The 27,781-nt window shown below is 34.9% G+C and overlaps 1 protein-coding gene across 1 annotated transcript in view; it reads right to left on the bottom strand.

The window, feature by feature from the left end:
• Positions 1 to 23,857, bottom strand: part of LOC6036854 — a 267,806-nt gene extending 243,949 nt beyond the window's left edge. The window contains exons 1-3 of the mRNA XM_038257744.1: positions 23,271 to 23,857; positions 17,913 to 18,155; positions 16,873 to 17,026 (exon numbers count right to left, since the gene is read on the bottom strand). Coding sequence (XP_038113672.1) covers positions 16,873 to 17,026; positions 17,913 to 18,155; positions 23,271 to 23,611 — 738 coding nt within the window. The 5' untranslated portion in view covers positions 23,612 to 23,857. The remainder of the gene's footprint in view (positions 1 to 16,872; positions 17,027 to 17,912; positions 18,156 to 23,270) is intronic.
• Positions 23,858 to 27,781: the final 3,924 nt, after the last annotated feature.

Raw genomic sequence — 27,781 nt, 5'->3', positions numbered from 1 at the left:
AATTATTTTCAAAATGCCATCGTGGGCCGGACGTTGGGCAGGCCTGCACTAATCTGTGGTCCCAAAAAAAATGTGTAAAACGATTAAAAAGCCTTTACATGATTAAAATTGCATAAATAAAAGTTAAACAAAGTATTCTCAATAGTTTACAATCAATTTTACATTAATTTTTTCAATGAAAATTAAAATGTTAGTCAATTATTTTTGCTGTCCCCTGATTGTTTTTGAAGATAAAAACTTTAAATAAAATGCAAAATCTTGTAATTAACTTAATATTTTGATGGCTCAAAAGTTTTCATTGTCTTTATCCATCTTTGTGTTGCACACAAGTGCCACTAACGTCCATAATAAATTCATCAGCGAGCGTCTCTTCTTGTGTAGATCCTTTGGCTCGTTACTTTTTTTAGTTCCTGGTCTTTGCCCACTTGAGCACGTCCAAAGTTGCTTTTCCCCATGGATCCCAACCAAGCAGCACAAGTTGTAGATAATTCTCTAATACCATGCCCCTCCTCCATCCAGGAAAAGCTCCTGCAGGACACGTGAGCATATTTATTCACGTGGCTCACCTGGCTCGTGTTGTTTCGTTAAGTCGTGTGTGGTGGTGAGGCGATTCGGGTTATTGATTCACAGCGGACACGCAAGGGAAATTATTCTTAAATTGAGTTTTAACAAGTCGTAAATATTGCCGAGACCATAAATTAGGCAGGGTTCTCACGATGTGAGCCGAAATAGGAAGTTTGGAATCATTTTCAGAATTTTGTTCTAAATATTTTGTGAAGCATTGAGATCTCATATTCCCAGGAAATATTTTCTTGATTTGTTTCATTTAATATGCATACTCTCAAATTGATCCTCCTATCTTAAAAATTCGCTCTAGATTTATGAGGGAAAATTCTAAACTGAACATTTGAATAGCTCGTTAAATTCTTATCCGTCCATCAAATACTAATTTCAATAACCATGATCGTATCCAAATAACAACACAAACACTAGCCACAAATGAAGCCCTTTTTCAATTAAACTCATTCTACCAAACCGACAATCATCTAGCACTGCCACTGCCAGACGGGTTTAAAAAGCTCAATTTCACGGATTAGCCGTAAAGTAAATTTAATTTTCCCAGTTTTTATTGTACACTTTATTTACCCAATTTGGCGCGCAATTCTCACCGACCCCACTTCCAATTTAGGTTTGGGGGAGCTGTTCGAATTTCGACAGACTGGTGGGCCGATCTTTTTTTTTCACGCTCGTCTGGGATGTCTCGTTAGAAGGGATTAATCAAACCGAACCCAATTGATTCGTACTTGCTTCCGCAGATGGGTCGCCGCGACGATTTCAGTGTTCTTTTGTTGGCCAGCAGGCCTGCCAAAGTCAACAATGACCTGAGAAATTGTGTGGTCCTTCCCACAGCAATGGGACAGGGTTGCAAATTCCTTTTATAATACTTTTGTAAATTTCTCTAGGAAATCGTATTTTTGTTTGGATGATACTTTTAAAATATATCTTTATGGTTTTTTTTTTTGTATTTGAGAACATATTACGCAAGTAAACATAAATCAGGGACGTTAAATTACTTAAGAAAGATTATTTTAAACGGATTTCCAACATTTTAAATAAGGGGAAATGGGAACGACAGTTCTTACAAAATTCCTTGTATATTAAAATCAATTTTCATGACCTAAAGGTTGCATGCTTTCGTCCTGTTTCTCATCTGAAATACCCTAATTTTAAGCTACTTAAAACTTTAATCACCACCTTAACAGATCTTTTTTACATTTATTTGTTGACAAATACAGTCTAAAAAATCAAATACTAACAGAATTAGTAGCCTCTACGCCGGAATAATGTGTAACATCCAATATCCAATATTGAAACGAATGTATTTGATAATTCTCCTAGTATATTTCTTCGAAATTTTCTGGTCTAAATGATAATCTTGCTCCAAAAATTAACTTTTCACGAAAGCTCGTAAAACTATACAAAATGTTCAATCTGTCGTTTGATAGGTTATCAAAAGATCTTTCCAACGAGCCAAAATATTAAAGATCTGACAACTTTATCTCAAATTATGATCACTTAAATAAAATTACACGAACAAAGTGTTCAAAGTTCATGGTACGTTTTTCAAAATCGTACCATATGATTTGAACACTTTGTTCGAGGTTACCATTTTTATGAGCGCTTGTTCACGATTTTGGGAACTTTTTTTTCCTCCGTGTATGCACTTCTTTAAAACCAGACTTCACATTCTGTATTGAAAAGTTGTTGGTTCCATACCAAAAATCATATTTGATGCTAGATGTCAATTATTTCATGATATTTATGTGACCCATTTTTGATGAAAAGGGGGAAAGAAACCAACCTTAAGATAGTGTTCAGTCCCGAACGTGATTAATTTTAACCCGGTTACGCGCAATCGACGCGCAGCGTGTAGCCGACGCATCGCTGCCAACTTGACAGCGCCGAAAGAGAGAGAACGAGAAAAAACGGCGCGCAAAGACGAGGACGAAAGGCGCGCTGTCAGATTTTTTGCACTCGCTTCGTGAATCGCGCTCAGTGCAGACGTTCCCCATCTACTTTTAACTAAATAAATAGTTTTAGCTTAGTTTAGCGAAAGTCAGTGCCTTTTTCTTCTCCGGAATCGTCCCAACCTACAGTGATTACAGTCCACTAAATTCCGTCGTCATAATTCCACCGCCGATCGAGTTGTGGCGGCAACAGATAGCTTTGTAACCACGATTGGATTGATTTTGCTTCCGTTTTGTTTGATAAAAATCATTTTTATTAGTTGTTTATGCAACATGTAGCAAAAAGAAGATTTTTCAGCACTGAGTTTGATAAATACGACGAGTGCTGAAAAAATCAAGTTTTGCAACGTCAATAAATCGTAAATAAAAAAAAATGTTGAAAAGTATTACTTTCGAAACAAGTGCTGAAAAGTTCAACTTTTCAGCATCCATTTCAGTGCTGAAAAGTAGAACTTTTCAACATTTATTTTGAAAAGTGTGGCTATTCGATTCTGTTATTTTTGGTGCAGAAAAGTATGCTTTTTCGTCGCTATTTTTTTTAATTTTCGAAATTTTTCCATAAAGAAATTAGTAAAGTTAGAGCATTTGTGTTTTTTTTTTTGTTTTATTTAAGGTTTCATGGATTCGAGCCATCGTCATAAGGTGTGAGTCATAAAATCACAGTGACAAAAAATAGGATGATTTGTTGCTTTTGAAGAACAAGAGATTTTAGAGCTCTCATAATTGCAAATCAGACAATTTATTTTAAATTCATCATTTAAAGTAAGCATCAAGGCAGAAGGAATTGCTAATAACAACGAGCTTTAGAACATATCTTACTACACAATGAAAATTTGAAAATTTCTTTAAATTTAATGTAATTTTGTTTAACAAAGGTTAATATGTTTTTTTCAGAGAATCATAAAAACGAAACAAAAAATTGTTGCCAATCAAGGCACCTAGACGAAAGAAATCCGAACAACTGAAAGAAAAAATCTCATAAAAATGTAAATTTTCAATAAAAAAAAGAAAGTCTACAAACCCCAGCCAGGTCAACCCCGTCCCCAAAGTGGATGAATATTTATCTTCGCTGATTACGACGGCAAATCGTAAAAAGAACATCTTCGAATTATCAATTCACCCTTATTTACCGAAAACGATGTTCAGGACTCAGGATCAGAAGTTGTGAACGAAGCAGATTTTTACTACAACCGCGACAAGGTTTGGAGGACGTGACGTCGTAGCAGGTGGAAAATGGACCACTTTTGCCCCCTCTTCGAAGGGCACTTTTGAGCGACAAATGCGGAAAGCGGCTTGGTTTTGGGGTGGCCTCCCTCAGGGTGGAAAGCGAAGCAAACAGAGAAGATCGTTACTGGGTGATAGAAATTTGTCATTAAATTGCAATCGGAAATCTGTCGAAGGGCGCGATAGAAGATAAAACAGAATTGGCGGATGCTGTCACCGTGGTAGGGACGTTTGGTAGGAAAAAAGACCTTTTTGGGATGTTTTGTCATTTTTGAAAAACATATATTTTTTATATTTTTAAAATCCGATTCAAAATTTAAATGCAGAGTGCCAGCTCATGCCCGTTGAAAAATCATTTTTGTTACACCCTATTGGACAAGTTGCAGTGTTAATTAAACTAAAGAACTAACACACGAGCGACAAACTTGAAAGCTTTGAAAAAACACGGCCTTCAAAATAACTCCAAGCTTTACGATGCATAAATAATGCACAAGCCACTTTCTATTCAGTTCAAAATACCAGAAAAAAAACAACCCTCGCAAACAGCTCCTGTAAAACTTCTCGAGATTGCTTTCAATTTATACGAGGTTCCACTTCCGGCTGCTGCACGTGCTTCCGCTCTCATCAGAGTTTCACCTTTTCCTTCTGGAGCTTTGGGCTATCAGTTTCATGTAGGCGCCTTTGAGTCACCTGAAGAAGTGTATCAAAACTGTGAGCTTCCAAAGCAGCGGTAGGAAAAGCCGAGTTCTTTTCCCCATGGCAAAGGAAAAAAAAGGTAAGATAGATAACACACTGACTGAAGGTGGTGGTGTTTGTGTTGCATTGGCGCAAATGGGAAATTGAACTTTGGAACCGGATGGTAATATACCGAGGCGAGGCACTTTGCTTTATTGAGAAAGATCATGTGGTCCCAAGTGAGGAGCTTCAGGAGAAGTCAACACAAATGAGATTTGAAATGTTTATGGTTGGTTTAGGACTCGGTTTCAATTTAATGTTATGTTTGTGATTGGTTGTGGCAGTACGGAAATGAATGACAGCGGGGGGGGGGCAATTACAGAGGCAGTAGAATAATTGTAAAAAAATTACATTCGAGTAACTGAATATGGCAGAGTTTTAAAAACTTTTTAAGTGTTTTTTTTTTCGATGAAAAATACGTTTTTCCAAAATTCTGAGTACGCCATCAAATCGGGCGTCTAATTTTACATAAAAGTCTCTTTGACACCAAATTTCTATCTCATCACCGTTTCAGGCTGCAAATTATTGAAAAACACCTCTTTTTCGCTTTTTCTAAAATGGAAGGGGTCGTACCGCCCCTCCGTCACGAAGTATCAAAAAACGGACCTCGAATTCGGGACAATCGAATCGATCAGGGACAAAAGTTACCCCTAAGGACAAAGTTTCACGCAAACCGAAGAGGGGTCGGGGCAACTCCTGCGTGAGTTGGCGAAGAATTACCCTCTTTCAAAAGCAAGTTAGCACCACTCTCTTCGGGAAAGTTGTAGAGCACTTTCCAGAGCATCCGAATATGGTTTTGGTCCGGTTTTGATATAGCGTGAAACGTGGATTTTCTAAATATTCAAATTCAAAAAAATATTTTCCCCATACAAACTTAAATGGAAAATTGAATCGCTTTGCGCAAGGTGAGGACTAGAGCGGGAAAACATATTTCGCGTTTCCAGGGAAATTTGTAAATTTCCTGGGAATTCCCGAAATACAAGATTTTTTTTTATTTTAACGATTTTTTGTTATATCATTTGAATGTTTACCTTTACTTAATATGTATACCTTGACCAATTTGGATGAAAATTGAATAGATATAATTTAATTTTTCAAAAAGGGTTCGAGAAGAATTTGTTTAAAAGTATTCGAGAAATAACTGTTTGGAGTTATAAATTTTAAAAATGAAGTCGTTCAATTTCAACCACTTTCACACCTTGAAAATTAATTTAAACTAATAAACTTAAATCATACCATAAATGGAACGATGAAAACTCATTTAAAAACAACTTTGTATCATATGAAATTTACCCAAAGAATGCAACAATATTTCAAAAACTCGCATCAAATATCAATCAAATATTGTAAAAAATTGAGTTGTGATTTCATGAGTTAGTGTTTAAAGTTGAATAGCGCTAGAAATTAGATTTTATGGCAAATTTAATGATTATCTATTTATTCACAAGTTGAAAATACTTGTTCAAAATAAGTAATTTGCCATGAAAAAACTTTAATTCTGCATGTGTTTTTTTTTTTCATTTAAACTTTATGGTCAATTTTTAAATTTAAATAACGCGATTTCATTTTTTTTTCAAATAACCTTTTTTATGAATTTGGCCCGACACTCAGTTGAGCTTCAAATTTGCCCAGTCTCCAAAAACTTTGAGCACCCCTGACCTATAAGCTGTTGTGTTTCATATGTTCATAGGACCTATTAAAAAACACTCGATATTTGCCATCTGTTTGCAGAAATTTGTAGGTTTCATCATGACCAGCAAATTGCTTAAAATGAATTGCAAAAATATTATGCAGTTTTTGAGAAATCGACAAAATACAAAACGTAACGCCAGCGCACTATGCGAGGTTCAACTGTATCTTCACAATTATTGGACTTTGGTCATTGGTCAACAAAGATATTTTTAAGTAAAATTGTCTGAAGAATCGATTCCCACGATAAGTTTTGACAATTTTGACGTATAAATCATTCTACATTTTTGTGGGGCTTTTTGCAACATCTTAGGCTATTTCCTGTCAAACGAAAAAATCGTGGACTCACCTTTAAATTTAACTTTTAAACATAAAAATCGGAAAATCTCAAAGAAATGGCGCATATTTTTCCTTCCCTGTATTTTTTTCAGAAAGCCCATCTTATTTCCTACAAGTTTGTCTTTGACCACTTTTTGATACGTTATAACGGCTTCGAGATACAGCAATATTTAAATTACGAAATACAAACATATTTGAAAAACTTTCGCCCTTCTCAAATGTCATTGTCGAGTGCAACAGGCTCCATATGCACAAAATAGCTTATATTAGCCTATACACTGAAATAAAAAAAAAAAAACGTAACTTAATCCACCTTAAGGTGGTTGATGCCTTCCTCGCATTCATGTTGTATTTTAGGTGGTATTTACAAATTAATTTAAGAGTTTTTTATTTTTTTTTATTTTTTTTATTTGTTTTTTTTTTAATTAAGCTGGTACAAATATTTTTAAAAGTTTTTGTCACCCCCCCCCCCCCTTCAAAATTGGCCCGAAAAATCAGGGGGCAAAAAAAATATGTTTACAATAAACTTCAAAATTTCAATGAAAATTCAAGTGCAACCAGCTGAAATCAAATTAAAATACATTCTCCTGCGTTTAAAATCATTTTTAGTATGTTTGGGTTTATTAAAAAACCTTAAGATTTTTTGAAAATTTTCGATGCAAAATCTTTTTTTTCGATAAAATTTTTGTTTTTGTCAGATCTTAGATTTTTTGAAAACTAATGATTGCAAAACAACTGAACTAGTGTAAAATGCATTTAAGAACACTTTTTTCATTTAAATGTAAAGACTATGGCTTGTTATTTAAATTTTTATATTTTTTTATTTTTTTGCCCCCCCCCTTGACCTCGACCAGGGCCGAGGGACAAAAACTTTTTTAAATATTTGCATTGGCCTTATTGATTTTATTTGAAAAGCAATTTTCAATTCTTTTTTTTACCAACTCTTTAAAATAAAGGTAAAAAGTCTCATGAGTTATATATTTCAGTAAAAAGTTCGTGTAAATCTTTGTCGAGACAAAATAATGCAGCAACATAATTAATACAGATTTTTTCCAGAAGAGACGCAGACACTGCTTAAGCGATGTGGCAACCGGGCGATACGTATGCAAGGGGGTGTGGCTGCCAATCCCCCGCGTGGTCAAAAAGTCAAAAAAGCAAAAAGACTCGGCCTTTGAGGTTATGCAAAAATTACCCTTTTTTGTAGCTCCAAAAAATCTTTTTCTTGGCATAACTTTAAAAGTACTTCACTAAACAGAATAAAATTTAATAGGGTCTTAGGGGACCCCAAAACGAACAGAATAAGGCGGATCCGGCCAAAATCGGTACAGCCAGTTCTGAGATAATCGTGTGGAAAAAAAATCATGTCTACACACATCCCCACAGACATTTGTTCAGAATTTGATTCTGAGTCGATAGGTATACGTGAAGGTATATCTAGGAGTCGTATTTAAGAAGTTCATTTTTCGAGTGATTTTATAGCCTTGCCTCAGTGAGGTGAGGAAGGCAAAAACAAAATTCCTTTATTCTAGGAATTTTGCCTCTTTTCCTTATTTAGTAATCGGGGTTTTTGGAATACTCAATAAGGAAAGGAGCCAAAATTCCTAGAATTTAGGAATTTGGTATTTTTTTTCAGTGTATCCAGAGACCAGAGAAACTTGCAATAGAGACCACAAAAGACCCGGGGGTCGTTAATGTGGATGGTTTGATTTTTAAGAGACCAGAGACCAGAGAGCTTTGACAGACTAACCCACCCAAGTAACATTTTTTCCAGGAGTTCTACAAGAGCTCTTCAAGATAGCTACAGCATAGCAGTTTGGACCGCGGTAGGATAAAATTCTCTTCAAAACTTCTTCAGGAGTTTGGAAGAGTTCTGTGTGGTAGGGGTAGTGGTGTAGGATAACATGTTTACAAAGTTTCATTGGAATCGGCGAGGGTCGTGTAAAAAAGTTCCTGAAAAATCCAATTTTAAGCTGGAATTACTCGATTGCAAATATGTTCTTCAAATGTTTTATGATCCAGTTGGAAGTTATGTCAATGTACTCCCAAGTAACAAGCAAAATGCCTTTACTTCTTAACAGGTTTTATGAAAGGTTTGAAATTTGCTTTTCTGTTTTATTAAAACATTGATCAAAACTTTCTGGATTTATGATAGGAAAGTTTTGAAAATATCTTTAAGAATACTTTAAAAGCATGGAACATAGTTTTATACCACACTTCATTGTTTCTCTTAAAGCTATCCCAGAGAGGTTATTTATAAGACTATTAAGCATTGTCAAAACTGCTTCGAAACTAAATTAAAACTACTCTGTTCTATGAAAGCATATTTCCAGATTATTTGAACTTGATCTGTCAAATCACATTTTTTTGTACAGTCGGTTGGTTTAGTGTCAAAGAAACTTTTACCAAAATTTGTAATCCCGGTAAACAAGTGATACTTTTCGTCCATTTCCGGCTCCAGCGCGGATGTAACGGGGCACACCTATCCGAGGGTGATGGAGTACATGCCGATTTGGTCCATTGGCATGCATGGGCAGTAGATGTTTTTTTCCGGCACGTGGTGTTCGAGTAACACGAGAATCATCATGGGCGCAGATTCCGTAGCTACCGTGAAGCTCTCTCCGACGCGCAGAATCGACAAGCTATAAATCATCTGTAAAGCCGTCAGAGCCTTTCGAGGACAAGCTTTGGCGTTCCGAGAAGTAGATAAATTCATCGCGGAGTGCTAGTGTTTTAACGTTGGTCTAGTGTTGTTTATTAAAATCAGTGTTGTTGTTGATGGTAAATTCCTTCATGCGAGGAAAACTTATGATGATCCCAATCGAATAAATGAATAAATAATATGAAAAATATTGATATTTTGTTTTTATCCAACGATGAAAAAATAACCATAAAAAAACGTTTTGGATCTACCTCCTGCTAACTAAAATTCGCATGCGCTACGGTCGCAGTACTACGCCTTTTGCTCTTGGTTAAAATCGCCTTAAAGCTCACTGCAGTCTACATGTTCTTGCTTAATCCTAAACAAGAGCTTCGTAAGAAACATAGCTCTTAAAGTTTCTTGTACAAGAGCTTCTTAAGAAAAATGGCCCTAATAACTGCTTTGAGTAAGAGAGAATAGTTTTTATGAGATCAGCCATATTAACACGAAAAAGTAACGGCCAAAAATGGAAGCCATGTTGATTTTTCACAAAAAAAAAGAATTAATCGCTCCATCAAAATAAAAAATCTATGCAAATTTGGAACGATTCATGCCTTCGATGCATATTTTTTCGAGGTATCTAAGAAAACTGACCAGTGAAATTTTAATGGCAAGAATTTTTCGGTTAGATCGGCTGCGTAAAGTCACAGTAATTTATTATTTTGATATTATTTAATAGTTATCAATATAATGTTATCTTTTTCCATTGGCCATTTGTGATTTATTTCATAAAGAATGATTGAATTTATCGAGATTAAATTAGAACTGATTTTCCTTCGACAAATCAGTTTTATCTTCAACGAGAGAAAACATCTTTAATGAAAGTTTATTTCAGTCTTGAAGATCTTTTCTGTGCGGTTATAAATTTAAGAAGCTTGAGCATAAGTTTTATTTTAGCAATTAATAATACTTGCAGAGTGTTTTAAAAATCAATGTCAAAGCTGATGAGTTTTAGATATCTCCTAATAAAAGGTCTTGATAACCTCCTAAAATAGTCCACTTTGCTCTTAACTCAGGTTTAATGCTGATTTATTGTTGTCCTGGAGATAAAATGGCTTTATGATCATTTTTAGCTAAGATAACTTGAATCTCTCCTCAAGATAGGTACAAAACAGAAAATGTTACTTGGGCTGCTTAATTTTTATAATTTCAGTAATGCGTGAAGCATTGATTAATGCTATTCACAATTTAATTTAAAAAAACATATTCCAACTTTTCGTTATCGTTTTGTAAATTGACGTTTTCAGATTGCCCAAAGACGGTTTCTTAATCCATTTAACAATATCCTTTATGGGCATAATAATTTTTTGTAGAGGATATTAATCATCCCGGATGTTAATCGGTGGGATTGCTCATTTCTCAAAAGGGTAACACACACACACACACACACACACACACACACACACACACACACACACACGCTTCAACGAACTTCTCAACAAGACATGATACGACAACAGATATGCAAAACAGAAACAAACCCCCACCAGTCAAACACTTGCAAATTCCTCTGTTTGACAGAGCTGAGACAGAAACAAACCGTTTTATATTCAAAGCCAAACGACATTTCGCCCATTTCTCGCCTTTCGCCGGCCGACGACGACGCTTTCGACAAGAAACATCAAATATTCTCCCGCATAATAATTTTATTTACTTTATTTATCCTTTTGGTCCCCCCTACCCCATTTTACAGAAAAAAATAAACGCAACTGGCTGAGAATTCAGCATCAACCCCCAACCCCTAGAACGGCACTGACGTACGCGCGTGGTCGGGATGCATGCATACATTCAGGCGTATACGCCATATCAAAGTATTCCCTCTGCACCATCACCAGTGAAGCACACTGCTGGCAGACCGCGTCGAATAAAAACCCGATGACTGTCAGCTCCTCCGTTCGCCGAAAAATACGCCACGGACCAGAACTTCAAGGCACTTTAGAACGTGTAAGGTGGGATGGATTTTTAAATTTCAAAAACAGTCTAGTACGCAAAAGGTCATTTTAATGAGAAATATCCGACAATATCAATTGATAATTTAGCTCAAAAAATCGTTCTACCTTATAGATTGAAACTTCCTGGACCAGGAAGCAAGCCCCGATCATTACCATGTGTTTAGCATTTGCCGAGCTGGGACTGGGAAAGAAACAAAGGTCCGACCGAAAAAAAACTCGGGTCGAAAAAAAGAGAGAAATGTATTCAAATATTGCCCCTTCATCTGCCAGGCATCCCAATTCAAAAGTGAGGCCTCCGAAAAGGATCTGGACTCGCAGAGTGCGGGGAAACGATTCTCCGTTTTGGCGCAAAACGTCCACTTTTCGACCAGCAAACAGCACTTCACTGTGACCACATGTGTCAACTGGTCTGGTTATGCTCCGAAAACCGAAACCAAAGCTAGGGTTAGCAATGTGAAGTCCGCACTTTCCATCATGACACTAGAGGGGGACTGGACAAAAAAATGGTTTATGTTGACTCATCTCGAATTCAAGTAGCGCAACAGATCCACGGAATGGCTGCATACAAACTGTGCGTCGTGTGTGGCTGTTGATCTACTACCGGAGTGGTTGGGAAATTTATCATTTTTGCAAGCTTTTTTTTCAAATGAAGAATTGGTCGTGATAATAAAATCCACCGCTCGTTGAAATTTATTAAAAGCACACGTACTGACATTTTATCTCAAAAATGACTTGGCAGCGTTTTAATGTTATATGGCTTCATTTTTAAATTTTACGCCTGCAGAATAAATCTTGATGATGCATGTATTTTAAAAAAATTGGATAGTGAATTTTAAAAGACTTTCCACCACCATGTTCAGAAATGTATTTATTTCTAAATTTAACCCTCTACTGCCCACATTTTTTTCCCGTGTTCAGGAGGTCATTTTGAGCAACTTTTGGCGTACGAAAAACTTTACTTCTCTGTTTTTCTTGTTCATTTTTAGTATTTTAATTTACATTTACATTGTTTATTTTTTGTTTGTTTTTGATAGTATTCGGCTATTCTACCACCTCCTACCATAAACATTTGCCTATCTTTTTTCATGTTTTAACAGTCACTTTTTAAATTTTTGCTTGTTTACCACATGTTCTGCTATAGCAACAAAACATTAACAAAACAGCAAAAACTACTGCATACTTATTTTTACTTAAAATGTTAGTAAAAAGAACACGGCTAAAGTTGACCCAAAAAAAATTGAAAGCATTAGAAAAGTCACATAAAATAAGTCAAACTTCCAACCCTAAATTTTTCTAAAATATTAAGAGTTGCTACTCCGTTATTGACCAGGACAATAAAGGTGGAAAAAACATACTTTTGAAATAGTACCTAGTACCCTAGTAAACACTTCACGCGTGTTATCTTATCTTATCATTGAGCAGCACAGAAGTGACAAATGCGGTAAATTGTTGGTACAGTTTTAAATGTAAAACCTAGGTAACTTAATCCAGCTGAGCAGTTCTCCACCAAAACCGGAAATGGATTTTATTTGTATTTTTTTTTTTGCTCCCCTATGACCAAAGAAGCTATTTTGTGTCATTAGTTCACCCATACAAGTCTCCATACAATTTTGGCAGCTGTCCAAACAAAACTGGTATTTAACTTTTGTGTGAATTTTCTGATTAATTTGGTGTCTTCTGTAAAGTTGTAGGTTTTGTTGAGGACTATTGAGAAAAAAATATGCACACGGAAATTTTTTAGATTTTTGAATTATTATTTTTTCCCAAAAAAAATATTTCCCGTTTTTTTTAATTTCAAGATTTTTTTATATTGCTTGTTGCGAGATAAAATCACATCTATGTAGGGGAGATGGGGGTAAGACGGCCACCCTAAGGGAGAAGTCTAATAAAATTTACACAACAGATTATTTTGATCTCAAATTACGTACATATTGTTCTACTACTAGTCCATTATAGAAATGACATAAATTAGTTAGTCTAAAAACCAATTTTCAATACTTTTCAGGAATTTTAAAAAAATAATTGAAGTCGTATATATATGAAATACGCGGGGTAAGACGGCCACCCATGTGGGGTAAGACGGCCAGTGCTATAAATTAACTTAATAACTTTGCTAAATCCACCCAAATTCCTACAAGGTTGGTTGAACAGACTTCTCTGAACATCATAACTATTTTGGTTGAAAAAATCAGGTTTCAAATGTGAAGAAAAATGCTGTTTAAAAATTTTCATATTTTGGCTCAGTGAATTTCATATTATTGCGACCACATTTTATGAAAAACTGTGAATTTTTACTACAAAACAAACACAATTTGATGCAAAATAATTAGTTTGTGTATTTTGATTAGAATAAGTAAATCAAAATTATGTAAACAATATTAAATAAGCGATTTTTATGAAAAGTTTGATAGGATTTCATACTATTCAATGAGTTTTGCTATATCACAGTAAAGAATGTTGTCGAAACGGTAGTTAACAGCATTTTGATTAAAAATGGATAGTTTTATTGAAAATGCTTTTCCTTATCTACAAATATGTCATAATAGTCAAAAACCGTCAAAAATATAACTTATATCAATCAAAATCTACAAATTACGGGTGGCCGTCTTACCCCCGGAGGAGGTGGCCGTCTTGCCCCCAAATAAATTATTTTTTTAAACAATTTTTGTAAATAGCTCATCGCATTTTCTAAACTTTTTCGAGGGACATAATCTAGGGAAAACTTCAATTTAACATGAAAAAATATTTGAAGACAGGAAAACATATTGTTATCTAACAAAAATGCCTAAGTTGTAATTCATGAAAATTACATCCAGTTTCAAGTTCAAAAATTATTTGTTTATTTTGAGCTATTTTTATACTATTTCAAACAATATTTTTGGCAAAGGTGACTCCATATGCATTATTTAGCATGAGGAACAGTATTGCTAAACATTTTAGTAATATTCATTAGTATACTTATTAAAACAGTCGGGTGGCCGTCTTACCCCGCCTGGCCGCCTTACCCCCAGCTCCCCTAATCTATGTAAAAATCAGCAGGTTGAACTGAAATTCAGCGTTGATTTGGCTGTCGACCTGATTTGTTTTGAATATTTTCTAAAAAAGTCAGCAGAAAACTCAAGGCAACCTTTGACAACAGCCAAAAATTTGTTCTGCGGCTGTCATGCGACCATTCTTCTGCGGTCATATCAGCTCGCATGAATTCTAATTATTAACGCCCGCGATAATATGTTTTAGGGGACAAAACCCTGTGACTTTGAGCCATAGAGAAGTATGGTCAAAAAATCCACCGCCAAGTTATAATTTTTTGGGAAAAATAGTGATTTTTGGAAAAAAAAAATCTAAATTTCATACAAAAAAAAATGATCTATTTTTTATGTGAAATTGAATTTGCAATCGAAAAGTACTTCAAAGATTTTTTTTTATAAAGGGCTCCGTTTTCAAGATATAGCCAGCGTAAGATTATTTTCAAGCGAAATATTTGCAATTTTTCGATTTTTAAAAATTGTGACCATGAGTGACCATTTCAGAATAATTTTTTTAAAGTTCAGAAAATTTGCTATAAAATTGTCTGAGAGACATTGAAGATTGGACCTCTGGCTGCTGAGATACAGTGACTTAAATAAAAAGAAACAGGAAAATTGAAGTTTTCTAAGTCTCACCAAAATAATCCTTCATTTTCTAACGTCGATATCGCAGCAACCAATGGTCCGATTTTCATTTTAAAATATGAAGCATTCGTGAAATTTTCCGATCATTTCGAAAACAATATTTTCATTTTTTTAATCAAGACTAACATTTCAAAAAGGCGTAATATTGAATGTTTGGCCCTTTCTTAATTCAATTTCAATAATATTGTATCAATAGGCTTTTATCCATCAATCCTGAGAAAATGGAACCTACAAAACAACCAAAACTAAATCCTGAATTGTGCAAAATTTGACATGCTGTTATTTTACCTCTTTTGAAATTTTTTCAGAGGGTAAATTACAGTTTTTTCTCGCATCAAAATTGTACCCATTTTTAGATGTTTGATTGTTATGATTTATTTTACAATCGATTTATGTTTCGTTTAACAAGGGCATATTTGCACAGATTTTGTTTATTGAAACTCCAGAAATAAACAATTTAGTGTCTTGATGATAGTCCCTGCAGTAGTTATAGAAAGATAAATTAACAGTCAAGGCAAACATTTTTCAGTAAATAGTTTTCTTTTCAGTTTCACTTATACCACTAACAATGTTTTTGCAGGAAAGTTTTATCATCTTTAATTTTGTTCACTTAACTAATGCTCAACATAGTGGAAATTCTCGTATGTAATGAAATTCTCGTAGGGTAAGCAATCACTCTTAACGGTGCACATCAACCAGAGCATTTGCACCCAGATTTTTGTTACAGACATTTTAGTATTTCCAACACTTCGGGTACTATCGAAATATGTTATTATTCATCTCCTAAAGTACTGCTCACAAAGTAATTTACAACAAAGTTTGATTAATTTTACATTCCCGTAATTGCAGGATTAGGTCCATAAATTTGACCATTTTGGAATAAGAAGACAACAACTTCCTTCGTTTCTGTGCACCCTTAACTCCATCCAATTTGCAAATTTACACCATTTAAACAAATTACTGAAAAACATCGCTATTTATCGCTAAATTTCAGTTGAAAACGCTTTTTGTTAGCTGTGATTGAACGTTTTTAAAAACACATTAGAGGCACGATGTTTTTGTCCCTCAGCTATGGACAAGGTCACGAGGGACAAAACAAATTAAATAACAAGCAATAGTTTCAACATTTGAATGCAAAAAGTGTTTAAAAATGCATTTTACACTAGTTAAGTTGTTTTGCAATCATTAGTTTTCAAAAAAGTAAAATTTGACAAAAACAAAAAAACAGCGAAAAAAAACTTTTTCCTATACTAAACATCAAAATTTTTCAAAAGTTCTAAAGATGCTAAAAATGATTTTAAACGCAAGGGAATGCATTTTAAATCAATTTCATCTAATTGCACTTAAATTTTCATTGAAATTTTGAAGTTTTTTGAAAAAATATTTCTTTTGCCCCCAGATTTTTCAGACCAATTTTGAAAGTGGGGGGGGGGGGTGGCAAAAACTTTAAATAAAATTTGTACCAGCCTAATTACACATATTTTAATTATTGGCAAATAATAGAACAACCCCATTTCCTTATTTCCACGCCTCAGAACGAATGAGGCTACGAAGATCTGTCGTCTGTTAATAAAATTTCAACCGTAAAGCCAAAAAAAATACATCTCGTCAAACAAACCGCAATTTTATTCTCACCGTTCTCACATTTGTGTTACCCCCTGTAAATAAACTCCCCGAAAAATCACCACCAGAATGCGGCCGAAACAAAAAGCTTGCTTCGCTGCTATGAAAGCTACCAAGCAACGCCAACTAGGTGTCAAAATGCGAACCACCACCACCACACCATCCGCCTCCACCATCCCCTCTGGCAAGCAAGCTTTACCGCCCTTTTTGTTCTCCCTCAGAAAGCTTTCCTTTTCATAACGGATAAACACACAACACCCTGCTTCCAGAGAAAAGAAAAAAAGAAGGACAAACACCGGCAGCATCCTTTTGCCCATTCGCATCGTTCGTCCGCCGTGATGAATGGACGTGGCCCACGTGTGTGCGATATTTAGGAGTGTAGATAGTTAGCCAGCCCACGTGGTGTCACTCACCTGTTTTCGCAGTGTCCTCGTTCCGGTTTCCGGCCCGCCCGCTTCCTTCCGCTCGAACCGCTCAAATTTGAAACTGTTGGAGCGGTACAGTTCGTTGTCCTCGCCCCGGCGGTTCCGGCAGAGGCGCCTCGTGATTATGTTGCCACTTTTTGGTCTGCGAGAGGAGAGGAGGGGGGGAGGAGTTTGATTAGGTTGTGTAATGTTTAATGTTTAATGTTTAATGTTTAATGTTTAATGTTTAATGTTTAATGTTTAATGTTTAATGTTTAATGTTTAATGTTTAATGTTTAATGTTTAATGTTTAATGTTTAATGTTTAATGTTTAATGTTTAATGTTTAATGTTTAATGTTTAATGTTTAATGTTTAATGTTTAATGTTTAATGTTTAATGTTTAATGTTTAATGTTTAATGTTTAATGTTTAATGTTTAATGTTTAATGTTTAATGTTTAATGTTTAATGTTTAATGTTTAATGTTTAATGTTTAATGTTTAATGTTTAATGTTTAATGTTTAATGTTTAATGTTTAATGTTTAATGTTTAATGTTTAATGTTTAATGTTTAATGTTTAATGTTTAATGTTTAATGTTTAATGTTTAATGTTTAATGTTTAATGTTTAATGTTTAATGTTTAATGTTTAATGTTTAATGTTTAATGTTTAATGTTTAATGTTTAATGTTTAATGTTTAATGTTTAATGTTTAATGTTTAATGTTTAATGTTTAATGTTTAATGTTTAATGTTTAATGTTTAATGTTTAATGTTTAATGTTTAATGTTTAATGTTTAATGTTTAATGTTTAATGTTTAATGTTTAATGTTTAATGTTTAATGTTTAATGTTTAATGTTTAATGTTTTACTTTTTAAGGTGAATTGTGCATCACGCTATGTAAAATTAGGAACAAGTCCCATTTTGTCAACAAAAAAAACCATTCTAAAACTGGGTCATTTGCTGTGTGGATCTTTCGAAAGGATTGAGATTGTCGATGCATTAGGGTGATGAGTTTCCCACCGTTTCAGACATCGTCCCGCAGCACTCACCCGCACGGTTTGCACTGGTTCATATGCAGATCCCAGTTGAGATTGAAGTTGAACATCTTGAGCCGGGCGACGGCCCTTTGCCGCAGGGACTGTTCGGTGCCAACCTGGGACATTAGACCGAGCTGGGTGTTGTTGTTGTTATTGGAGCTGGTGGTGCCACCGGCGCCACGACCACGGGAAGACGAGATGTGATTCTTGTGATGATCTGCGGATGAGTGACCACCGCCGACACCTTGTGAGTTACTGGAATTGGAAAAATAGGAAGGGAAACAATTTGAGTGATTAAAAGGAAAGTTTAAAGTATGAGCATGATAAAAATAAACCTTCCAACAATTGCACCTTTTACCCTAACCCCATACAGGACATCACAGTTAAACTGTTGAAAGTGCTGCTGTGGCGAGCGGTGTCATCTGTTCCGTGTTTCTTGCCACATGATTTGGCATTTTGCCCACACGTGGCGGAAGAGGAATCCTCGTGAACAACGAGAACAACTGAGATTAATCAACGCTTCGGTTATAACTGTACTCTTTTTTTTCGCAGTCGGTAGCAACTCTGGACAGTCTATCTACTTTCACCAGTTGCCGACGATGCTAGACTGTTCGTTCACACGTGTGTTTTGGCGTATTTTGCACTGCGTGTGACACTTTTTTCAGAGATTATTCTTGCAATGTGACAGCTGGTGTAGGAATGGGTGGTATTGTTGAAATATTTGTTTTATCTTTAGTGTATTTTTTAATCTCAGTTTAAATTTTTAAATTTTTTCATTCAAGAAAAATAAATAGCTGTAATCAACTTTTGAGACATCTGGAATTAATACATGAAAACTCAACCTACAATCAAAAGTGATGATTTTCAAGCAGAGTCAGGGGAAATCCCACTCACATAACCAGCCACGGACGTATCATTTGGCATCGTAATTAAATTGCAAATCGGAGTTTTCTCTTTCACTATTTCAAAGTGCTATCGCTCTAACTGGGCTATCGGAATACTGATAGACACGTTGGACAGTGGCCAACGAGCAATATGTGGAAATAAATCCTCAAATGGGAAGTGAAATTGTGGCTTTTGTTGCATCGAGGTGGGCGATTTTGATTTTTTTTTTAATTATTTCCTGCTTATCTTAAATTATGTTGAGCTTTTAGGCAGAGATTTTTTATGTAGCGAAATATCTCAAAAAAAAATCCTGAAAACGAGATTTTTTAAAAAGTTTTGAATGCTAGTCATACAATATGAGTACCGTAAACCGGGGTGACATTGACAGGATTTCAATTTAATTTTGAAATATTTTCCAACTGGTAAGGTATGTTATAAGATTATTATTTTTTAAACATGTACTGGGACTTCCCCCCACAAGTTCCTTGCAGTATTTAAAAAAAAAGTTTTTCAATTGTGGGTTGGAAATTCTTATTTTAAATACGTGGTAGCTTTGATAGTCATATCATAGTTTTTCTTGTTAGAATCAGATTTAAGATGTTCAAATTTTATTTTTACGTCAAATTTCCCACCGCTAAGGTTGTTAGTGTAGTTAAAAAAAATCAATGTGTAGGGGAGAGTGGGGAGACTTGATCTCTTTTTTTTGTATCGCCCACAACTCTGTCTATTTCTCACAAAACTATGAACTTTTTGCATGAATTGAAAGCTTAAACATTCAACTATGTTTGGCTGATAAGAGTAATTCATCAGAAAAACTCTTCGAATCATGCCAAGCGTTTTAACAAAATATTTTAAAACGGCATTTTCAAAATGTTGGGTGTAATTTGATCCCTCTTTCAACATTTTGAAGAAATCTGAAGCAAAATGTTTCTTTTTCATCCAAACTTTTAATTTTCTATAAGTTACAGCAATTTTACATTAAACATGTACGTTTGTGTTCAAAATATAACAAGTTTAGCATGCAAAATATTTAAAAACTTAAAATTTTCTTTTTTAGACAAAAATTGGGCATGTTTACAAAAGCTGGTAATTTTTGTTTACAAAACTTTTGAAAAATGGTTCAAACTGCAGTAGGTTATGTACAACTATACTAAAGGAAGCTTTGTACGAAAACCCAGCCCAATTATTTAATCTTGAGGCTGATTCCAGTGACTGTAAAAATGTAGGGGTCTCCCTAAACGCACTTTTTTAAACAATTGATTGTAAAAATAGTATGACGATAAATTTAACGTCAAATGCGTAAGGTTTTTGGAGTTGATTTGTTTATTAAACAATTCACGTATAAAAAATATTTTTTTGAATAATTTTTGAGTGTTTTTTACACTTATAAAAACAAAGAAAAAAGATCTCTTCGAAGTTTTTTGTAGCACTTTTAAGAAAAATGTGTGTAACTCAATCTTAACAATTTTTAATTTTTTTCTTTGTTTTCTACAATGAGTTTTACTCAATTTCGCACAACTAACTTTCTAGAACAAAGCAAATTGTTTTACCCACATGCTGACGAGATACAGGCTTGAGATCAAGTGTCCCCGGGGATCAAGTCTCCCCACTCTCCCCTATATTTAGTTCACCAAGTTTATAAGCTTTTTAACAAAATACATTTAAATTTTAGGTGAAATTGTAGAAAAAAGTCAATATTTTGCCTGAAATTCGTTGAAATCAGTTTTCTTTATAAAAATATTGATTCATATTGCATTTTAAACTGAACTCGAAGAACGAATCAAAAGTTTTCACATTTTATATCAAATTGGTTCTACTGAAAATGCCTATGAATTTGGAGATTATGTATTTACAAATTTATGTTACCTTCTTCTAAAGGAAAAATGTCCAAATAATCCGAAAATGCATTTCGTTTTCCGATTCAAATTCATGTTCATGGAGAAAATAATGATACTTTGAGAATTTCACTCTCTCGTTGTCGATATTGAAGTGACCATCGAGAGCGGGAGGTATCAAATTATAGAACGAAAAATCAAAGCATGCTACTTGTAGGGACGATAAATTTATTGACAGCAATATTGATATCGAGAAAATCGACATCCAGAGAGTCGACTGTATTCATCAACATTTTTTAATTATACAGTCTAGACTCGATTATCCGAAGTTTCGATTATCCGAAGTTCGATTATCCGAAGATTTGTATGGTACCTCGAATAATCAAATCACGGAAAAGAATCATTTTTTTTTTATTTTCTTGTTTTAACATAAAATTCGAATTGGGCGACCCGATTTATGTCAAATTTGAATGTTTGATTGCCTATTAAATTAAAAATGCATATTTTCAATATTTTATCATCACCATTTTGACCGACATTGAAAATTGAAAATTCTAAATCTTTTTAGAGTAGTTAAGAGGTCATACTTAAGCTCAACAATCAAAAATAACACAACAAAAAAACATTTTTCTTTCGTCATTCAAAGTATCAATCATCCGAAGTGAAATTTTGCCAAGGCCTTCGGATAATCGAGTCTGGACTGTAGTTAACTAACTATTAAAAAAATTACGAAAACTTTTTCTTCAAGTAATTTTAACACTTCTCATACGGTCAACATGATTAACATGATTCCATACCATTCCGTACGTATTTAAATTGTATTCTTCATGTAAAAAAATCTCAAACCAATCAAAGTCACCCGGTGATCAAAGTCACCCCGGTTTACGGTATATAAATACATTAAAAGTCTGCATCAAGAGAATGGGTTCTATGATCGATTTAGTGTCTTGGAACAAATTAAATTTATGCAATTTTGAGCAAAAATTGCTCATTTCAGATCAATCAAAACTTTTACATTGTGAGTTTGTTAACAAAGATTGTATCCTGCGTGCGTCAGTAGATGTTTACATTAGCAGTGAGAAGGCTTCACTCTTTGTTTACAGACCCTCCATTGGCTCATTTCAAACCTACGCAGGATAATTTTTCAACCTGAGTTTTATATTTCTTCAAAATAGTTTACCCGGGCAGACAACAAAATTCATGCCATTTCAATAACAAATACTGTTAAATCAACAGAAAGTGTTATGGAATCTTCTTGAAAAATCCATTTTTGCGTAAGGGTTTAATAACAGTTAATGTTATCATAACAATTTTTTTATTGGTCTGATATTGATTGAAAGCCAAAACAACTTGGGAATACTATTTTTGTTGTGGAAGAATGCCTCCAACTGTTATGGGGATGATCGGATTAGTTGTTAAAATAACAAAAAATAATAACAAAGATTTATTCGAAGAGTTACTTAAAAATGTTATTAGTCTGTTATTACAATAACAATCCAATAACAAAAAAATCAAAACGACGAATAACAAATCTTGTTATAAATAACATAAGGTGTTATTGGCCCAGTATTTTCAAATATCTAAAAATGTTATTCCCAAGTTATTTCCGTCTGCTCGGGTATACTCATTTCCACAATACTTCTTGAGTTTTCCATTCTTATAATCATGAACTGTTCTGTAGTTTCGAGATTTTTGTAATTCAAACATATTTTTTCAATTCTTTCAAACGATTTTTTCTTGTTTCAATTTCATGAAATTACGAACTTTTGTACTTTTAACTAATTTGTGTTGAACTTTTTTCTCACAATGAATTTTTATTTAAAGTTTTTGTCTATTTGAATTTAAATAAAATTTGCACTGCTGTAAAACAATACACCCAAAATTCAGAATCGAGATAATCGTTCTCTCAAAATTTATTGCGGGCTCAGTGCCAAAATCGATAGAATAATGGTACCAACTCACACCATCATAACAAATGAGTTCATTCATTAGTTGAATCAATAAATCTCCAACAAGTGTCATACATCGATTTCTGACTTCTCCATGGTCACCAAGCTGTGGTGGCCGAGGCAGCTAAGTCATTGGATTGGTTTGTCAAAGGTCTCTGGTTCGATTCCCGTTGTCGACACTTTCGGTTTTTTGTTTGACGGATGAACTTTTTTGCAAATGAACCTCGAGAGAATAGTTCTATCGCCCATCTCGAGCTGTGTTCTCTGCGTCCGTGAATGGTACCACTATTCTCTCGACTCGAGACCATCATTCTCTCGGACTAGCGCTGCCAGTTTTGAGTGTAGGACTTTTCACAAGTACTTGCTGATTTTCTCGATTTTCATAAGGAAGATGGCGTTTTGACTTAAAATTGACTTGAAGTCGCTAAACTCAAGTTAGAATGCTCCAAACTGTTCAAGGAATAGAATGCTCCAAACTGTTCAAGGAATGAGCAATTCATGATGGCGACCTTAGATTTTTGGAAATATTTGTACTGGAGTGTAACAGGCAATTCACCTTTTAAATTGAACCAACTTTGGGTTGGTGAACTCAAACAAATCGGTGAATTTTGAAAGATATTTGCGTTACTGTTTCCCTGTGATAAATCAACTAATTTCAACTAAAAATAAATTTAAATAACACAAGCAAACATCAAACTCACCCATCCCCTCGATTTGGCCGGCTGCGGCGTCTCCGCCGGCGTCGCTTCTCCGACGAGGTCGTATGTGCCCCCGGAATGATGACCCGGCGACGTTGCTGTTGCTGCTGCTGCTGCACGGCCACAACTTGCTGGGCCTCTCCGAACCCTGCCGAACTGGTCGTATCCGTCGAGTGGTGAATATGGTGCTGGTGCTGGTGGTGATGGTGTTGCAAACTTTGGCTGTGCCCCGTAGACGACGCCGGCAACGGAAGACAACCGGTTGTGGCGGATCCTCCCGGGACCTTTGTCGACGAAGATCTCATCGTGAGACCCTGATTCACCTTGCGCCAGACGCGTTCCATGGTTTGTTGGAATGCTGCTTTTTCTTCTTATTTAACTATTCTTCTTTGGCTCTTCTTGGAGGAAAATTTCTGATGGGAAGCTTAATGAATTATAAATTGGCACCGCGAAAAGTGTATTCTAACACAATGTAGTTTTCTTCGTTGGTTTACTCTTCTTCTTCTTTTGTTGTCTATACGATGGTAGTAAAATCACTCACTAATTCACTCTTGATTTGCTTCCGACATGCAAACATGCCACCCGTTGTATCATTTTTTTTTTTTTAATTTATATTTATTCAAATTTCTTTTCCATGTACATTCATTCAGTTAAAATATTATTGAGTGTCCAATCACAAACGATGACTTTTCACCTCAATTTTAAATTCTAGCAACTTTCATTTATTCATGAAATATTGTAGCTTTCGCTATTCTGTGATTTCAAATGTAGGAGGTCCTACATGTACAAAAGGAAAAGGGATACCTTAAAACTAACTTATAAACTATATAAAGAGCGGATCAATGCAGCTGAAGACTGCAATGATTTTTGTCGAAATGCATCAATTATCTTATTGGACATAACATCCAAAGTGTCAACTTCGGCTAATTGATGAAGTTCACTGGTGCTGAACCAGGGAGGAAGTTTCAGAATCATTTTCAGAATTTTGTTCTGAATCCTCTGAAGTTTTTCTTCCTGGTTAAGCAACAGCTTGTCCAGATCGGCACAGCATAAAGCATGGCAGGTCTGAAAATTTGTTTATAAATTAACAGTTTATTCTTGAGACAAAGTCTAGAATTCCTGTTTATAAGTGGATACAAACATTTAATATATTTGTTACATTTAACCTGGATACTTTCAATGTGATCCTTGTAAGTAAGGTTTTTGTCAAAAGCAAGTCCAAGATATTTCACTTGATCCTCCCACTTTAAATTTACCTCATTCATCTTTATAATGTGATGACTTTTTGGTTTAAGAAAATCAGCCCTTGGTTTGTGAGGGAAAATAATAAGTTGAGTTTTGCAGCATTTGGAGTAATTTTCCATTCTTTCAAATAAGAATTGAAAATATCCAAGCTTTTTGTAATCTTCTTGTGATGACACGAAGGCTTCTGCCTTTGGCGGAGATGCTTGTGTCATCAGCAAAAAGTGATTTCTGACATCCTGGGGGCAAATCAGGCAAGTCAGAAGTAAAAATATTGTATAAAATTGGACCCAAAATGCTTCCTTGAGGGACGCCAGCACGTACAGGTAGTTGATCAGATTTGCTATTCTGATAACATACCTGCAGAGTACGATCCGTCAAATAATTTTGAATAATTTTCACGATATAAATCGGAAAATTAAACCTTTTCAATTTCGCAATCAAACCTTTATGCCAAACACTGTCAAATGCTTTTTCTATGTCTAGAAGAGCAGCGCCAGTAGAATAGCCCTCAGATTTGTTGCTTCGAATTAAATTTGAAACTCTCAACAACTGATGAGTAGTTGAATGCCCAAGGCGAAATCCAAACTGCTCATCAGCGAAAATTGAATTTTCATTAATGTGCGTCATCATTCTATTAAGAATTATTCTTTCGAATAATTTACTAATAGATGAAAGCAAACTAATGGGCCGATAGCTTGAGGCTTCAGCAGGATTTTTATCCGGTTTCAAAATCGGAATTACTTTGGCATTTTTCCAACTACTGGGAAAATATGCCAAATCAAAACATTTGTTGAAAATTTTGACCAAGCAACTTAAAGTTGCTTCTGGTAATTTTTAATTAAAATGTAAAAATGCCATCCTCACCAGGGGCTTTCATATTTTTAAATTTTTGATAATAGATTTTATTTCATTCAGATCCGTATTAAAAACTTCATCTGATGAAAATTCTTGTTCAACAATATTCTGAAATTCTATTGAAATTTGATTTTCAATAGGACTCAAAACATTCAAGTTGAAATTATGAGCACTCTCAAACTGCTGAGCAAGTTTTGAGCTTTTTCCCCATTAGTTAATAGAATATTATCACCATCTTTTAAAGAAGGGATGGGTTTTGAGGTTTCTTAAGAACCTTTGAAAGTTTCAAAAGGTTTGGAATAAGGTTTAATTTGTTCGACATCTCTTGCGAACTTTTCATTTCGCAGGAGAGTGAATCTGTGGTCAATAACCTTTTGCAAATCTTTTGAATTCGCTTCAGTGCAGGATCACGAGAACGTTGATACTGTCTTCGGCGAACATTTTCAGACGAATCAGAAGCTGAAGATCGTCATCAATAATGGGAGAATCAAATTTGACTTGGACTTTAGGAATAGCAATATTCCTAGCATCCAAAATTGCATTAGTTAAAGATTCCAAGGCTGAATCAATATCAGCTTTGGTTTCTAAAACAAAATCATGATTTAAATTATTCTCAATATGATGCTGATACCTGTCCCAATTAGCTTTGTGGTAATTAAACACAGAACTATTGGGTCTGGTAACTGCTTCATGAGAAAGTGAAAAAGTTACTGGAAGATGATCAGAATCAAAATCAGCATGAGTCACTAAAGGACCACAATACTGACTTTGATTTGTCAACACCAAATCAATTGTTGATGGATTTCTAACAGAAGAAAAGCAAGTTGGCCCATTCGGGTATAAAACCGAATAAAGACCAGAAGTGCAATCTCTGAACAGAATTTTACCATTGGAATTTACTTTTGAATTATTCCAAGATTGGTGTTTGGCATTAAAATCACCGATGATCAAAAATCGAGATCTATGCCGAGTAAGTTTATTCAAATCCCCTTTGAAATAATTTTTATTTTCCCCAGTGCATTGGAATGGCAAATATGCAGCTGCAATCATAATTTTCCCAAAAGAAGTTTCAAGTTCAATGCCCAAACTTTCAATAACTTTTAACTTAAAGTCACGTAACGTGCTATAAGTCATACTACGGTGGATAACTATTGCAACTCCACCGCCATTTCGATTCATTCGGTTATTAGTTATAACTTTATAATCTGGATCACTTTTCAAATAAGTGCCAGTTTTTAAAAATGTTTCGGTTATAACAGCAACATGCACGTTATGAACTCGTAAAAGTTGAAAAATTCATTTTCTTTCGCTTTTAAAGAGCGAGCATTAAAATTCATAATATTGATGGAATTACTTAGATCCATGATTAAACTTCAGGGTAAGAACAACATCATTCGCAAATTTTAATCCAATCTGGATTGCTTCCATCATGGATGTAGCATTACTCATTGTTTGAATCAAACCAAACAGTGAGTTTTGCAAAAAGTCATTTTTCAAACGTAACATCGCCGAGATCAGAAGATCCCAAAGCGTTGCCAGCAGAAAAATTTTCAAATGAGATTTGAGGTACCTGCCCAATTTCAGAAAGATTGGTAGAGGATTTAAAATTCGTGGATGAACCCGAAACGACGTTAGCATAAGAAATGCCATTGTTGTTACCTAACTTTTCCACGGTAGGGGTATTTCTAGAATTGTTCGAGTGAGACAGCACGAACGTTTGATTTAAAGATGCAGGTACAACCTGACTTTGAGAAAATTTCGGTTTGGATTTCGGCTGATGCTTAGCACGAGAATCCAAAACCTTTTTCTGATGGGGCAATCCCAGAAATTTGATTTGTGATTTCCACCACAATTTGCACATTTAAATTGGGTGACTTCTTTCACGGGACAATTGTCCTTGTCGTGAGAAGAATCCCCGCAAACCATGCATTTTGGAACCATGGCGCAATGATCAGTACCGTGACCGAATGCCTGGCAACGCCGGCACTGGGTCAGATTCTGGCCATTACCGCCATGTTTCTTAAATGCTCCCACTTTACCCGTACATGGAACAAAAACTGTACTTTGTCCAAAAGTTTCAAATTGTTGATTTCATTTCTGTTGAAATGAATCAGATAAAATTGTGAAGTCAAACCAAAGCGAGAAATATTCCCGTTTGATTTTTTCTTCATTGGTATTACTTGGGATGGGGCAAAGCCAAGCAACACCTTAAGTTCGTTTTTGATCTCATCCACCGACAAGTCGTTGGAGAGACCTTTCAAGACCGCCTTGAATGGCCGAGCATTCTTGGTCTCATACGTGTAGAAATTGTGTTTGTGGTTTTTCAAATAACCAACAAAAGTTTGGTGATCTTGTAAAGATTCCGTCAACAAGCGACATTCTCCTCTTCGACCAAGCTGGAACGAAACCTTCAA

The sequence above is a fragment of the Culex quinquefasciatus genome, chromosome 2 (assembly GCF_015732765.1).
Source record: "Culex quinquefasciatus strain JHB chromosome 2, VPISU_Cqui_1.0_pri_paternal, whole genome shotgun sequence".
Taxonomy (NCBI): domain Eukaryota; kingdom Metazoa; phylum Arthropoda; class Insecta; order Diptera; family Culicidae; genus Culex; species Culex quinquefasciatus.
Note: the sequence above shows the minus strand (reverse complement) of the source record. Positions and strands in the feature narration are given on the sequence as shown.